The sequence below is a fragment of the Patella vulgata genome, chromosome 5 (assembly GCF_932274485.2).
Source record: "Patella vulgata chromosome 5, xgPatVulg1.2, whole genome shotgun sequence".
In the NCBI taxonomy this organism is placed as follows: Eukaryota; Metazoa; Mollusca; class Gastropoda; family Patellidae; genus Patella; species Patella vulgata.
This window is the reverse complement of record NC_065883.2, coordinates 11972007-11988199: the sequence shown is the minus strand read 5'-3', so window position 1 is coordinate 11988199 and position 16193 is coordinate 11972007. Positions and strand designations below refer to the sequence as shown.

Below are 16193 nucleotides of genomic sequence, written 5' to 3'. Positions count from 1 at the left end.
TAGTTAAATATACATTCTCACGAAAGTGTTTATAGGGTAGTTATTTCCAATAAAAGTATGGAAAATTTGGAATAAATGGAAAGTAGACTCACAATCTTACTAGAAAAGTACCAGATTCCCTGAAAAACGCTAATGAGGCAAGTACTGGGCAAAAATGTTAGGGTATCACTAACTGGCAACCTGACGGCCCTATTGTCTGCCACCTTGACTTAAAGGAGCTAAATCGCTAACATTTGGGACCTAGAAATTGACAAAAGTGGGTCGCAACGCATATAATACTGTAGTGTGAATGTATATAAACTGATTTACATTCAATGGTTTCCGTTTTTACTCCAATTTCAAATCAGTTATGTTCGGCGAAATAAGCCAGCAGTCTCAAGCGAGTGCAAATTTCTAGCGTCTGGTTATTCCAGTCTACATACGCCGTTTGATTTGGTGCAATGTGTCTAGCCTCATCCCTCGAGTCTCTTGATACAACTGGGGCTGAAGCGCATTATGGTACACGATTCGTGTACCAATGGTAAAATGTTTATTTTGTCTTAAATATTGGATATCAGAAGCCCATCTTTTTCCGGTAAGATCACAACATGAATGTTGATTTAATTTGACAAATAAATCGTGTTTTCAATGTTGAAGATTTTGGATGATAGTGAGTTAGAGACTTAGCTACTTTAAGGAGCGCTGGTTATTTCTTGATCGATTGAGAAAAAAAAAATGTTTTAACAGAGTCAGATGATTATCACTTTAAATACATGTGGTAACTCCCTAGGACCTAGGCCCTTATTCACAAAAACTTAAACTAAGATACAATCGAAATTTTAAGAAATACTGCAATACGATTGGCTGACCAGTAAAATCAATTTGCATATATCCAATTTGCATATTGGTCAGCCAATCGAATTGCAGTATTTCTTAAAATTTCGATGGTATCTTAGTATAAGTTTTCGTGAATAAGGGCCCTGATACAATGGCAGTATGGGTTATATAGTAAACTGATATATATTTGAATAAGTCACAATACACTTACTTACACAGTAATATGTACAATCACATAATTCATATGGTGTATATATCATAGGCTACCTCGTACCTGTTTAAGCCTATTAGAGCTACTCACTGCGTATGATATACCTGTGCCAAAAAGTAATTGAAATACCGTGAGAAGATGGACGCTATATCTTTTATAGGTTTCATACCAGCTGGTATTACCGTGGCACGGATAATAATCATGTTATCGCAAATCATAAACAAATATATGTACTTTCTGGTACAATACCTGGTTGTCGTTTCCTATAGTCTTTGATGTCAAGGTTTATTTAGATGCCAAGTTTTCGACCTTCTGCTATCCGCCCTCTAACATTTTCGACAGAAGGTACGATTACTATTTCTGTCCGCTAAATAGACAAATGAAATTTAAATATAGCAATATGAAGATTTGGTATTTGAAACAAGGGTAAAAATTATTGAAAGGTCATGCATTATTTGGGTTCGTTGAATATTCTGTTTACCCAATAAACGGATAAAAAAGATTTACAAAGAAGAGATAATAATTGTCAGATTTGGGTTAATATTTAATATAATTGGTAACTAGACCTTGAATATTTATAGCTGTTTAATTTTTTTTGAGGTCTTGAAATAATGATCCTGACAAATAATGGGCCATAATTTCTCAGGAGGCAGGGGTTTGGTTGGCCCAATGGTTAGCACATGCGCGCTGTATCATAAGGTCTGTCAAATGGCATGATTTCGATTCCCTGGTTGTACATGACAAGGAGAAGGGTCGCCTGTGTAACCTTGTGGGTTTTCTCCGGGTCTTCCTGTTTCCTCCCACTGCTAAAGACCCCTACGCTCAAGCGAATTATTAAAATAAAATTGAACCATGTGTTAGTCTCAAAATGACTTAGTTTGTGTGTGTGTGTGTGTGTCTCTCTCTCCCTCTCTCTCAGGAGGCCCTCTAGATGGTGGAGAGCCCCTGGGCTGGTGTCCCTAAAACTCAACTTAATCCTGTCCTGAAGGAATAAAGGATTCGGGAATAAGATAAGATGTTAAAGTTAAAACTCATTTTATTCCCTTTTACATTGTAAGTGGGTAGGACGCTGGCTCGCTAGCCTGGAGGTCGGGTGTTCGATCCCTGCATTGGCCGAGAAAGTTCATCCAGATTTTCCGACGTGGTTTCCCCTTGTCAGTGATGCAGGACGGAGGGGCTGACAAGGAAAGCTGTCTAGTCGTTCGGATGGGACGAAAAACCGAGGTCCCGTGTACACATTGGCGTGCACGTAAAAGATCCCTTGGCAGTTGGAATTCGATATAAGAGTAGGCCGTAGTGCCGCTGTCCGGGCAAAATTTCCCTCATAGCACACTGTATGGCGTATGCCCGTCTTCATTTGCCCAGGTTAGGAGCAGAACAGTAGGACGTTAAACCCCATTTCATTTCATTTCATTTCCCTTTTACATTGAAAAAGGATAAAAACTCAGAAAAATAGGTAAATTTATGTATGAATGATAACTGGCAGTCACTCCTACATTATATATGTATTAACAAGGGGCCATTACTTCTAGCATTTCACAGATTATTGAATTAATGAATAACTAAATGTCAATAAAGATGATTTAATTTCTGAAATGGTATTCAGACATTTTGTTTTACATGTGCATTTTATTATTCCGTCCGTGAGAAAAACAGTAGATATGAAAAACGATACTTATAGGCAGAATATAATTACTTGAAAATGTTGGTTTCTTTTTTTAAAAGATAATTTTCTGTATAATGTAACCATTGTTTGATAGTGGAGTAAAAAAGAAGTATGAAGAAACTTAAGTTAATATTGATTTTATGGGTAACAGCAGTCTGAAATTCTTATAGTGTGCTTGTGTTTTTTCTGGAATTGTACACTTTATTATCATTTTAAATTTTAAAAGATTCCATATTGCCTTGAAGCATTGCTTGACAGGTGTTACTGCATGGAACAAGGAATTGCCTTGAAGCATTGCTTGACAGGTGTTACTGCATGGAACAAGGAATTTTTCTTAACATTTGCAAGAAGATTTTGTCTCCTGATATTAAAGATTACATATTAAAAAGCCTTATTCATGGAGATGTCATGTGACAGTATAGTCGATTTCAAAGCCTTTTGGCAAGTTTGTTGAATATTGTGGCTGGACATAGTTGAAAAAACGTGATCACATGTTCAAATCGATGTCGATAAATTCGCTGATTAAAGTATTAAAGTAATCAATTTGAACTCAATAGACGTTAAAAGATGAAAATTTGAACGCCAAGCAATAATTCCAATGGAATCCAAATTGTGTGGTTACCTACTGTTGATATTTTGGTTATGTTTCTTAATTAAAGGGTGGTTGGATGGCCAAATGGTTAGTATGTGCGCGCTAATCATAAGGTCTGTCATTGAGTCAACTGGAGGGGGTTTCGATTCCCTGGTTGTACGTGACAAGGAGTAGGGTCGCCTGTCCAATTTCGTCAGTTTTCTCCCTGTCCTCCGGTTTCCTTCCACTGCTAAAGACCCCTACGCGCAAGAGAATTATTGAAATAAAATTGAACCATGTATTAGTCCCGAAATGACCTAGGTTGTGTTGAGTGGACATTAAACCCCATTTCTCTCTCTCTCTCTCTTTTTTTTAACTAAATGTTAAACATGCATTATGCAAGAGCTAAATCTGCCTATTGCAGGTCTTTCTTTAGGCCTGAAATGTTTTCTAAAGTATTAATTAGACATTAATTAACTGATCCAGGCCTTCCTTAATCAACTCTCGATGGCATCAGATTTCTCCGATATTAAATAGATTAGAATGGTTCAGCGATACTTTGATTTAATCAAATATGGAGGACCGAGACTTAGCATCGATCAACCAGTACGATGGTTGAAATTATTGCACACGTCTGTCAAACCTTCAAAGGCTAATATCTTCGCTTGCAATAGAGAAATTTGAATGAAATTTAGAAATTATTCATTTTACATCATCTACTTTCGAACTATTATAGCAAGAATGGCTAGTTCTTTATCTAAATCTTACATAATGTATCTTTAAATAATCAGTCTCAATACATTTAAACGTGGATTAAGCTGTGCAAATTGTCCAAAAAAAGCAAAAGGCAATCAACTGCTGGGGTTTGTAACATAAATAGGCCAAAAAAAACCACAACAAATTTGAAACATTCAATGAACCCTTCCCAATGGTTAATTTGTTTAATGTTTGTGTCGGTGTGTAATTGTGTATAAATCGGTGTAGTTAAATTCTCTATTTGTCTTCATTAGACTATGTCTGGATAACCCTGACAGTTAAATTAACCTGTAATAGAGTTCAGTGTTCCGTTGTTGACTCTTAATACATGTTATATACTAATACAAGTAGGTAGAATGAAGGGAGTAGACTTAAACTTGTTATGTACTGACACAGGAAGGTAGGGAGTAGACTTCACTGACACAGGGAGGTAGGGAGTAGACTTAAACTTATGTACTGACACAGGGAGGTAGAGTGAAGGGAGTAAACTTAAACTTATGTACTGACACAGGGAGTAGACTTAAACTTGTTATGTACTGACATAGGGAATGAAGAAAGTAGACTTTTAACTTGTGTACTAATACAGGGAGGTAGAATAAAGGGTGAAGAAGCTCTTACATAATCCTTCTACTCTAATCTATACTAATATTTATGACTGTCGGTCTGTCTGTCGGTCTGTCGGTCGGTCTGTCTGTCTGTTCAGGGTTGGTGACTACATTAGGGCTGTCCTGAGGCTGAAATTTGGTGTATATAGGGGTACATGTAGCTTGGACCTGGGAACAACATGGACTACCACTTCCGCTTTCAGAGAAAACCTGAAAAGGTTAGGAAGGCGACGCTAATTGTATACAACACTGTGACTTGTAGTTGTATAGATTATAAACCTTACACCCAAACGAGAAGAAATAGAAATGTCTTCTACTCCCTTTGTTTGTTTATGCTGCCATTTATAGTATTTTATTATAAATTCAATTTCTTCTACTCCCTGTCCCCGTCTTCATTAGCCCAGTCGGAGCAGAACAGTAGGACGTTAAACCCCATTTCATTTCCTTTCATTTCATTTCTACTCCCTTTGTTTAGGCTGCCATTTATAGTATAGTGTAAATACCTGCCTGTAATCATTATAAACATTATAAATATTATATCTTTTCAGGTTACCAATCAGATCTATTTCTTGGCAACCATTTCACTTCCCAGATACATATGACTCATCAACAGACTGTAACTCAGGATGCAATATAAAGGAGAAATCACTTAAAAATCAGAGGATGTCCTGCCGTTTAACTCGAGAATTGTCTATATATACGTTAATTGAATAGGTTTTACTTTTATTACGTTGAAGATGATGGAATAGTTGCTTTAATTATTACTCTGGTCAAAATGTAACTGTTATTGTGTCGGTTTGAAGGGGACCACCATGAAAATTGGATTTAATTAACGTGTTGGAATTTTTTTATGCAAGGAAAGTGATGTGTGTGTATTTAATTAATATTGTGATTTAACTTCCGGCTTCAATTCAGTTTTCTGTGATATGAAATATAGTAATGGATTATAACTCTATTTATGTATATTGCATGTTTTTTTTTAAAAAATTGATCATGTTTTTAAATAATTGATCCTGAAATTTTATATTTTATCATATTAAATATTCTGGTAATGGCTTCAGATGGACAGGTTGTGAAGAAACATTCCGACTTGGATATTATCCGACAACGTGCCGAACAGGCAGCCGAATATTATCACAGTCAGGTTCAGCCGAAATCTTCCTCCACGAACAATTCTCCAGATATGTACAATTCTAATGGCAATCGTATTTATGATAAGACTAGTTACGGATCGACAGAAGATGCATTGCATTCTGGTCTAGCTCCTGTTTCTTCTAATAGTTTTTATCGTGCTAAAATGAAAGCAGGTGTCATAGACATGCGTAGTTCTATGAATGAAAGGATCGGGACCGGTCGGAGTCGCATGAGGATGTTTCCATCCCAACATGCCAATCGACCACGAGTGCCAAATCAGGCCATGGAAACGAGAAGTGCAATGAAAGCACCACCTTCAGTCACGGAACAAGTGAAAATGGCACGGACTAATCGAACGATCAGAAATTTGTATCGTAGCAACAGTATTGAGATGGATAGCATGGATCACATTGATCAAGACTTGCCATCGCCTACGAATATATCAGCACGGAGAGAATACGGTAGTACATCGTCATTAGATCTGCTAGGTAACTCAAGCGGAGATTTCTTCTCTATGTTGAAGAATTATGAAAATGAGAATCCTGATCAACGAAGTCCTGCTCCTCCGAAATTACAAGAACTGCTTCAAGGAAACATAACTCGAAGTGGTCGGAGCATGACTTTAACAAATGGCTCGGCACCTTATGATAAGGAAAATGAATTTAATAATGATAGTCCAAAATCTAAGACAAAGTCAAAGCATAAAGACAGAAAACTACGTGCTAAATCTATAACGGGTGAAGCTAGTGCAGGAATTTTGAAGAAATTACGCGGAAATAAACAAGACTCAGATGTGAACTCAAAACCGGAGGAAAAAAGTCCTGAAGACAATCGTTCCGAGGAAAGGAATCGTAAGAAGTGTTTTGTGCATTTTGATTGTCAAAGTATCGGTGTGAATTTGGCAGAGGTGATTAAAACGCGGAATTATTCTGGGATTGTTAAAAATATTTCTACTGGAGCGTCGGCTGCTTCTGTGAATAGGAACAGTATAGTTGGGGATAAAGAGGATCCTGATTTAATCGCTGGCACGGATGATGGTGATAAAAAAAGTAACTGTATGGTGCTTAGTTGTCCCTTTTTCCGTAACGAAATCGGTGGCGAGGAAGAACGTGTGATAAGTTTTACTCGCTGTCCGGCTCATAAACGTTCATACGGCAATTATTCAAATCAACAAAGTAGTGCAGCAGATTTAAATCGTCATCCTACGTGTTGTGGTGTATCTATATTAGACTCTTCACCTTCACCGGCAGGACAAATATTACCTCCCCTTGTGACACACAGAGGTCATGTGATTGAATATGTTGATCATGGATGTAGTTATTATAGGCATTATTTCTATGGATATGGTAAGTTACACTAAGATTTCTACATTATTCTTTAAAACTCCTGAAATGCCAATTTTCTCATACCAGTAGTTGCCATCTTAGATCTTCTTTTTTGGGGCAAGTTAGTGCTGAAGCTATATAAAATAGCTACACGGAACCTCAGTTTTTCGTCCCATCCGAACGACTAGACAGCTGTCCTTGTCAGGCCCTCCGTCCTGCATCACTGACAAGGGAGAATCATGCCGGAAATTCTGGATGGACTTTCTGGGCTAATCGACCTCCAGCATCTTACCCACTTAGCCACCGTGATCCCCAGCTGTGTATCCAGGCTTGTTCATATGGATATTGAAATCAAATGTCCTTCTGGTACAATTTACTATCATCCACCTTGTGGAAGGATTGTGTGTACATAACTTTAAACGTACCAGTACATGTTAAGATTGGAAATAAAACAAGATAGCAAAATATCAGTAGTGGCAAATAGATCAGTTAGGATATTTGGCACATCTTAAATTTATAAGTAGCAGTAAAACGTTATTTGTGAAGTGTTAATTACAAATAAGTTTAGGATGTACTTGTTACCAGGTGAAACACTTATATCCAACTGTTTTCTATGTATCTACCGGTACCTCCCAACAGTTGCTAGAAACTTATGAAGTTTGCTTTCAAATCTAATCCTTTTTGGTTCTCTATGTATCTACCAGTACCTCCCAATAGTTGCTAGAAACTTATGAAGTTTACTTTCAAATCTTTGAATCCTTGGGTACTCAAAATAATATTTAGTTATTCAAACTTCAAAGGGCTGTTTGAACTGATTCTTCCGTATTCGTTATCTGTTGTCAGTTACAATTAATAAAATTTCAGTTTTTCCTCCAGAAATATTAAATATAATTTCAATGAAATCAGCTAATATTGCAGGGTTTTATTTTGGCTTCAAATGATATAAAATATAAATTATTATTTAGACATTTATTCACATGACAAGCCTATGATCAGCTCTCTCTGATATGATCGCTATTTTATGATTTAATTTAAAATTGTGAAGCGCAGCTGAGTCTCAATTAACAAGTGATGTTGCTGCGATAATAAACAATCTAAGTCAAAACTTCAAACAGTGATAATATCGCTCAGAATTAACTAATTTGAATGAAATTTTCAAGATATTAATATATCCATTTTGGAACTATTATAGCAAGACCCAATCTGATTACAATACAGATCTATATTTCGTTTTTTGATTTTTTTATACTTTCGATGGCCTACACTACATGAAGATCTGACAAGTTGTAGCGATAGGTCACGTCAGGGGTCAAAAGACCGACTTATGAGCCTATGTCAGACATTTGATTAACCAATCAGCATTGATGTTACTAGTGGATTACCCACAGTTCCGTGCAAAACACGCCTAAAGCTCGCCGTGACAGACCGTTTCATTGGCGTATCCCTGACACCATTCAGAACACTAGTTAAATAACAACTCTTCCAGATCCAAGTGTAGTAAAGACAAGTAAAACGAAATGTTACTATAAAAACGAAACGAAATAGCATCTGTGTTTTAACCAGATTGAGCAAGACCGGCCACCTCTTATATAATGCATCTTTAATACCTACATAAAGTAAATGCGCAATTCACATAAACCTAATACCTTGGTAAATTATACATACATGTTCACAATGCACAATATGTACATATGTGAGATGAATTTGAATATAACAGGATACTGGTACATGGACCAAAATAGAATTTTGTTAGCTCAAATAGAGAATCTTTCTTTGGCCTCCCATTAGTGTAGATAACATGATTCAGATAAATTTAATTAAAAAGTTAAAGAGGCATAGAGCTGAATCTGCTTATTGCAGGTCTACTTTCTTGCATCACATGACAAGCCCATAATCAACTCTATAGACCAACAGATGGCTGAGATATTGAATGAATTAAATCATCCATGCCATATAATTTGTTAATGTTAAAATGTATGTCACTTTATCAACGGACTGACAATTGAGACTATGTTTATTATCATGGCAATGGTACTTGATAATCGGCTATTCTTGTCAAAACATCAAACACACAGAATATAAACTTAGTCAAATTTGACTAAAATTTTCAATTTAATTAACCTCGTGGGTTTTCTCCGGGTCCTCCGGTTTCCTCCCACTGCTAAAGACCCCTACGCGCAAGCAAATTATTGAAATAAAAATTAAACCATATGTTAGTCCCAAAATGACCTAGTTTGTGTCGAGTGGTTGTTAAACCCATTTCTCTCTTTCAATATAATCAGTTTTCATGATTTATTTCTAAACTACTAATTGCAAAAACGATCAGCTCTTTATCTAAATCTTACATACATGTATCTTTAAATTTAATTAAAAAGTTAACATCTGTACAAAAGAAGTAAATGAAATTGATACTCTGTATCAGGTTTTAACATGTGTGCACATATATACTATCTAACAAACAGATACATTCTTTGTTAAATTTAATTGCTAAAAATTCTAATCTAAATTTGGATTAGAAATTGATAAACCTAGTTAATTAATGTCAATTTTGATTAATACCATCATGTATGAAGTATGAAGGGACTATTAACATAATTATTCTAAAAAAAGAAATGCTAAACTCGGCAACAAACTTATTAAATTAATAGGCAATGCATTTTTTTCTGCAAGAGATTAATGGAAACAAACAAGCTTAAACATACATTATGCAAGAGCTAAATCTGCCTATTGGAGGTCTTTCTTTAGGCCTGAAATATTATATAAACTATTAATAGTATTAATTAGACATTTATTATAATGAAAAAAACTTAATCAACTCTCAATGGCATCTTATGTGTCGGATTGTCACTGGATTTGAATCCGATCTGCTGCTCAACGCTCATTGATGATTAAATAAAAAGATGGATAATGGAGACTATGTTTTTTATCATACCGTCTTTAGTAATGATGACCGAGGCTAGGCTGAAAAATTAGTCGCTAATATCTTGGTTCAGAGTGGAGCAATTTGACTAAAATTTTCAGCTTATTCCCTTTAGATTATCTAGTTTCTACACTATTATCGTCAAAACTGTTAGCTTCTTATCTGCTCTTCCATAATGTATCTTTAAAGGACTAAAATATAACCACTTAACGATTAATTTTATTGTCCCCCGCCTTTCGAAGAAAGCAGGGGACTATTAAAATGGGTTCGTCCGTCTGTCTGTCTGTCTGTCTGTCTGTCTGTCTGTCTGTCTGTCTGTCTGTCTGTCTGTCTGTCTGTCTGTCTGTCTGTCTGTCTGTCTGTCTGTCTGTCTGTCTGTCTGTCTGTCTGTCCGTCTGTCTGTCCGTCTGTCTGTCCGTCACACTTTTTGGGACACAATAACTCTCTTCCTAATTGAGCTAGAATGTTCAAACTTGGTGTATGTGTTTATTAGGTCAATGCCTTGATGGAGTTCGAAGATGAGCATTTTCCGCTTAGGGTAAGCAGAGATAAGCAATTTGATTGGTTGATGCTTTGGGACACGATAACTCTCTTCCTAATTGGGCTAGAATGTTCAAACTTGGTGTATGTGTTGATTAGGTCAATGCCTTGATGGAGTTCGAAGATGAGCATTTTCCGCTTAGGGTAAGCAGAGATAAGCAATTTGATTGGTTGATGCTTTGGGACACGATAACTTTTAATTGAGCTAGAATGTTCAAACTTGGTGTATGTGTTTATTAGGTCAATGCCTTGATGGAGTTCGAAGATGAGCATTTTCCGCTTAGGGTAAGCAGAGATAAGCAATTTGATTGGTTGATACTTTGGGGCACGATAACTCTCTTCCTAATTGAGCTAGAATGTTCAAACTTGGTGTATGTGTTGATTAGGTCAATGCCTTGATGGAGTTCGAAGATGAGCATTTTCAGCTTAGGGTAAGCAGAGATAAGCAATTTGATTGGTTGATGCTTTGGGACACGATAACTTTAGTTCTAATTAAGTGAGATTGATGAAACTTGGTGTATAGTTTCATTACAGTAATACCTTGACTAAGTTTGATAATGAGCATTTTCTGCTCAGGGTAAGCAGAGCGATACGCAATTTGATTGGTCGAGACTTTGGAAAACAATAACTCTCCTACTTTGATTGTCCCCCGCCTTTCGAAGAAAGCAGGGAACTATTAAAATGGGTTCGTCCGTCTGTCTGTTTGTCTGTCTGTCCGTTCCGCTTATGGTAAGCAGAGATAAACAATTTGATTGGTTGATCTTCGAATTGAGTAAATGTTCATGCTTATTGTCCCCCGCCTTTCGAAGAAAGCAGGGAACTATTAAAATGGGTTCGTCCGTCTGTCTGTTTGTCTGTCCGTTCCGCTTAGGGTAAGCAGAGATAAACAATTTGATTGGTTGATGCTTTGGGACACTATAACTTTAGTTCTAATTAAGTGAGAGTGATGAAACTTGGTGTATAGTTTCATTACAGTAATACCTTGACTAAGATCGATAATGAGCATTTTCTGCTCAGATTAAGCAGAGCAATAAGCAATTTGATTTGCTGAGACTTTGGAACACAATAACTCTCTAATTATTTTCCTATTTCGGCGGGGGACATCAGCCTCACTGTTGGCTTGTTCAACTTCATGTGAACTATTATACATGAATAAGTGCTGACAGGTATTGTGCATCAGGCAGGGCTATACTGTACAGTGTACACAGTCCTTACATACTTTATTAATACTATTTCGTTATATTTTGATTCCATTATTCAAGTTCTCACTCTGTCATACATCACCATTGTAATAACTGGATCTCTTTTACACTGTGGTGGGATTTGCCCTCTAGATCTGCTCAAAATTATGCTGTTTGTTGATTTTGTAATTCTGACAGGCGAACTTCCATTGCTATAGAAAATTAGTCTCTTTTTCACTGGGTTGAATGTGCAGGTCACGTAAACAAGTGAAAAGTTTTGGATTTCAGTCATTATGTAGATTTGGTTTCTGCTCTCCAATCAAATTAATACATTGTCACAAGATCTGGTATTTCCATAGACTGAAGAATAGGCAGGGTTGCTGATACCACTTCTTATTTGCATTTGTATTATTAAATGGGGGGGGGCACGGTGTTTAAGTGGGCAAGATGCTGGCTCGCTAGTCTGGAGGTCTGGTGTTCGATCCCTGCATTGGCCAGATTTTCCGCCGTGGTTCCCCCTTGTCAGTGATGCAGGACGGAGGGCTGACAAGTACAGCTGTCTAGTTTTTGGGATGGGACGGAAAACTGAGGTCCCGTGTACACATTAGCGTGCTCGTAAAAGATCCCTTGACAGTTGGAATTCGATAAAAGAGTAGGCTGTAGTACCACTGTCCGGGCCAAATTTCCCTCATAGCACACTGTATGGAGTATGCCCATCTTCATTAGCCCAGTTTGGAGTAGAACAGTAGGATGTTATTTCATTTCATTTCATTATTAAATGATTATTCTAGGATTCAAATTTAAAAGAAATAATGAAAGTCCTGATTCTTTTTTTATTATTTAATTATAATTATTTAAAAAAAAAATAAAGATTTTAAAAAAAAACATTGTGTATAGAATATATAAAAATTATATTGTTTTTTTTCCAGATCATCAGAATTTTTTTGGTTGTGATGATAATTTGGGTCCAGTAGCTGTTACTATAAGACGAGAGAAATTAGACGCAGATGAAAGAGGAAATAATCTAGGGAAAGCTGATTATGGGCTGTATCATTATAGAATTATATGTCGGACCAGTGAGGTAAGTGTTATTATTATTCCCCGTACCATATTCAATGTAATAATCGCTCATACTCTTGTCCTGAAGTTCTTAATGGCCAACCAAGGGTCTTAAAAGTGTCCATTTCTGGGGACAGAATGCTCGGAGAGGAAGAAAAGTTTGAATTGGCAGCAGCCCAGACAAACCCGAGCACACAGGTATATGTTTTTAATTAACAGAGCTCAAATCTTAAAAGAGATCTTCATTTATGGTGTACTTGGGGATATTAACTAATTTAGTTATTGAATTAGCAGAAAAAATCTCTCCAAGAGTCATTTTTGCAAATTTAACAAATGACCAAGAACAACTTTCCAAAATACGAAGTCATTTTATACTGGCTACTCAGCTAATATAGGTACATGTTCTTAATGAATGACTATCAGACCTCAAACAGCATTTTCCATTTGTCTTAGGTCACAAAACTTACTTAACAAATGAAAATTATCATCATTCAAACAATTTCTGTACGCTAGTACAGTGTAGTTGATCAACTAGTAAGTACAATGTACTGTTTTGGCTGCTTGCCTTTAGGCCAGAAAGATAGGGAATTATAGAATCTCTAAGGGATTTATAGAATCTGTACCTAGCAATTTATTTGATCTGGACGTTTATTAGGTCCAGTATGGTATATAGTATAATAAGCACATGGTGGATGTAAGAGTCAACAAGTCTAGTGGATAATAGAATTTACACACTAGACGATGACCTCTTGACATCTGATAGTTATTACAATCAATAGTACAATGTATCAATGTATGGTACTTCTACTACCATCTGTATTTATATAAAGTTATATTCTCAAGTAACTAACAATATTACTGAAAGTAATACTAAAAGTAACAATATTATTATAATACAACTACTAATACAAGTTATAAACAACTAATAATATTACTGTAATACCAAGAATAACAATATTATAATATAATAAAACTATGTTTATTAATACAAGTTATATTGAAGTAACAATATTATTAACAATATATACAAAGTTATATACAAGTAACAATATTACTTAGAGTAGACTAACAACATTATTATAACAATATTACTGCATAGATTTGATAACAGATATTGTTATTATGATAAGACTCTTTATATACACAAGTTACAGTGAAATAACAATATTACTACAAGTAATAGATTAATCAGATTATTATTATAATACCAATTTGATACATAAAGCTAATAAGCATTACGTTCATTTATCATTAAAACCAAGCCTGGTCAGTAAAGGTACCTGTCACAGACAATGTCAAATACAAATTATATACATGTACATAAGGCACCCATCACAGATTTTGTCAGACAAAAATGATTACACAACATATGTTAATTTGTGTTTGAGAATGTCTCGGACAGGTGCCCTATGTTCAGTCTTGAATAATATCTCCTTCAAGTTAACTTGATTAAAATTTAAACGTGTTTCCAAGCAGTGGCAAGTTAAAACAGTAAATACAGAACAGTATTATAAGTACATTTCAGTAGGGGAAATTCCCAAAAGTAAACAATAGGAGGTGGATATTATTTAATACCAAACAGCTGATATGAGCTGTGTAATGCAGCTAATGCTTCACATAGCACTGCCACTATATGTAAAATAACAGAGAGGGAGGGACTTGTATTTCGCAACAAGACCTTTCTTATATACATGATCTTTTCTATATAAACCTGTAATTTGGGTCTACTGATTTTGTTAGCGCTATAATGGGATCTTTATCTGGGTTATCTTTCGTCACAAATCTACACAGTATACAATGTATGTGAATGCATACTTCAGATAATTTACTTCAGATAAAATGAAGTGAGATCAAATGGGGTTTAATGTCCTACTGTTCTGCTCCAACTGGGCTAATGAAGACGGGCATACGCCATACAGTATGCTATGAGGGAAATTTTGCCCGGACAGCAGCATTACGGCCTACTCTTATATTGAATTCCAACTGCCAAGGGATCTTTTTCGTGTGCATTAATATGTACATGGGACCTCGGTTTTTCGTCCCATCTGAATGACAATATGTGACTGTCCTGCACCACAGACAAATGGGAACCACGCTGGAAAATCCTGATGAACTGTCTCGGCCAATTCAGGGATTGAACACGGAACAACACTGCTACAGGGTCCACTGAGTGACTGACTTTCCGGCACAATGCCATGTTATAATCCTTTAGAGATTGAGAGAATACTATTTTACATCTGTAACTGTTTATTACCCTTGTGATAGTAAGACCCTTATTTCTAACATGAAAGGGCTTTGATCGCAATATAGTTGTTTGGACCCATGTTGTCCCCTGTCTTGTAATAAAATCTGCTTTATGCTGAGGTCCCAGTGTAATCAACTACTTGTAAATTTTGAGAAATGAAATATTGATAAATGAAAATAAAAGATTTTGATTTGATTTTTTTTTCTAGCTGTCAACGTTACGTGGTGCTGTATTGGAGGATGCTGTACCCTCATCAAGTAGACTGAGTAGTTCTCGTGGTGTTCCGATGAAAGAAGTATTAGAATATGTTTTACCGGAAGTTCAATTGTCTTGTTTACGACAAGCTACACCAGGTGCCAAAACATCTGAACAACTACTGAAACTTGACGAACAAGGTGTAAGTAACTCTTCATTTCCTTTGATACATTTGAACTCTTCACACAGGAAGGGTAGGTAAGGTGGTAAAGATCAAACACATGTCGGTAGGAGAGTGATAGGTTCAGGTTGAAGGATTTTTACAACTGAAAGAAAAAGAATGGATCTAGAATAGGCAGAGATCAAAAAAAAAAGAAATCATCTTAGATATGCACATAGAGTCAAAACACCTGGCATATTTTACTTACTGCCTGTCAATTCTTCATTACTTTGCATCTAACAATATGAGAAGAATGGCAGATTCTGAAAAAAGCATCGAGTTGAAATAGACATTAAGCAAGATTTTAAAAAAACACTATCTAAGAAATGTAGACAAAGTTGTGGAACCTGTCATAGATTGCATGCTACTCGTCAATCTGTCCGTGCTTATAAGATGCTAAATATATTTGTAAGGATAGAATTACTGTATTTTCCAACAGGGGCATATCCAAAGGCAGGGTAGCATTGGACCAGATCACCACCATCTAAACATATAAAAATTGGGGGTTTTGGGGGGGTTTAGCGCATGTACATGTACGTTGGATCATAAGGTCTGTCATTGAGTCAAGCATAGTTTTGATTCCCCGATTGTACCTGACAAGGAGTAGGGTCTTCTGTCCAACCTCAAGACTTACCCCCACTGATAAAGTCCCATATGCACAAGCGAATTATTGAAATAATATTGAACCATGTTGTTAGTCCCAAAATGTGGAAGACAATTTGTATTAACCCCATTTCTTTGAAGAATTT

The 16193-nt window shown here is 36.1% G+C and overlaps 1 protein-coding gene across 5 annotated transcripts in view; it reads left to right on the top strand.

Annotated features, from left to right (window-relative positions):
• Nucleotides 1-16193, top strand: part of LOC126822220 (signal-induced proliferation-associated 1-like protein 1) — a 107666-nt gene that overhangs the window by 53566 nt on the left and 37907 nt on the right. For all 5 annotated transcript variants that reach the window (XM_056101294.1, XM_056101290.1, XM_056101293.1 and 2 more), the window contains 3 exons: nucleotides 5174-7105; nucleotides 12655-12806; nucleotides 15238-15426. In XM_056101294.1, the coding sequence (XP_055957269.1) occupies nucleotides 5677-7105; nucleotides 12655-12806; nucleotides 15238-15426 (1770 nt within the window). In that variant the 5' untranslated portion in view covers nucleotides 5174-5676. The remainder of the gene's footprint in view (nucleotides 1-5173; nucleotides 7106-12654; nucleotides 12807-15237; nucleotides 15427-16193) is intronic.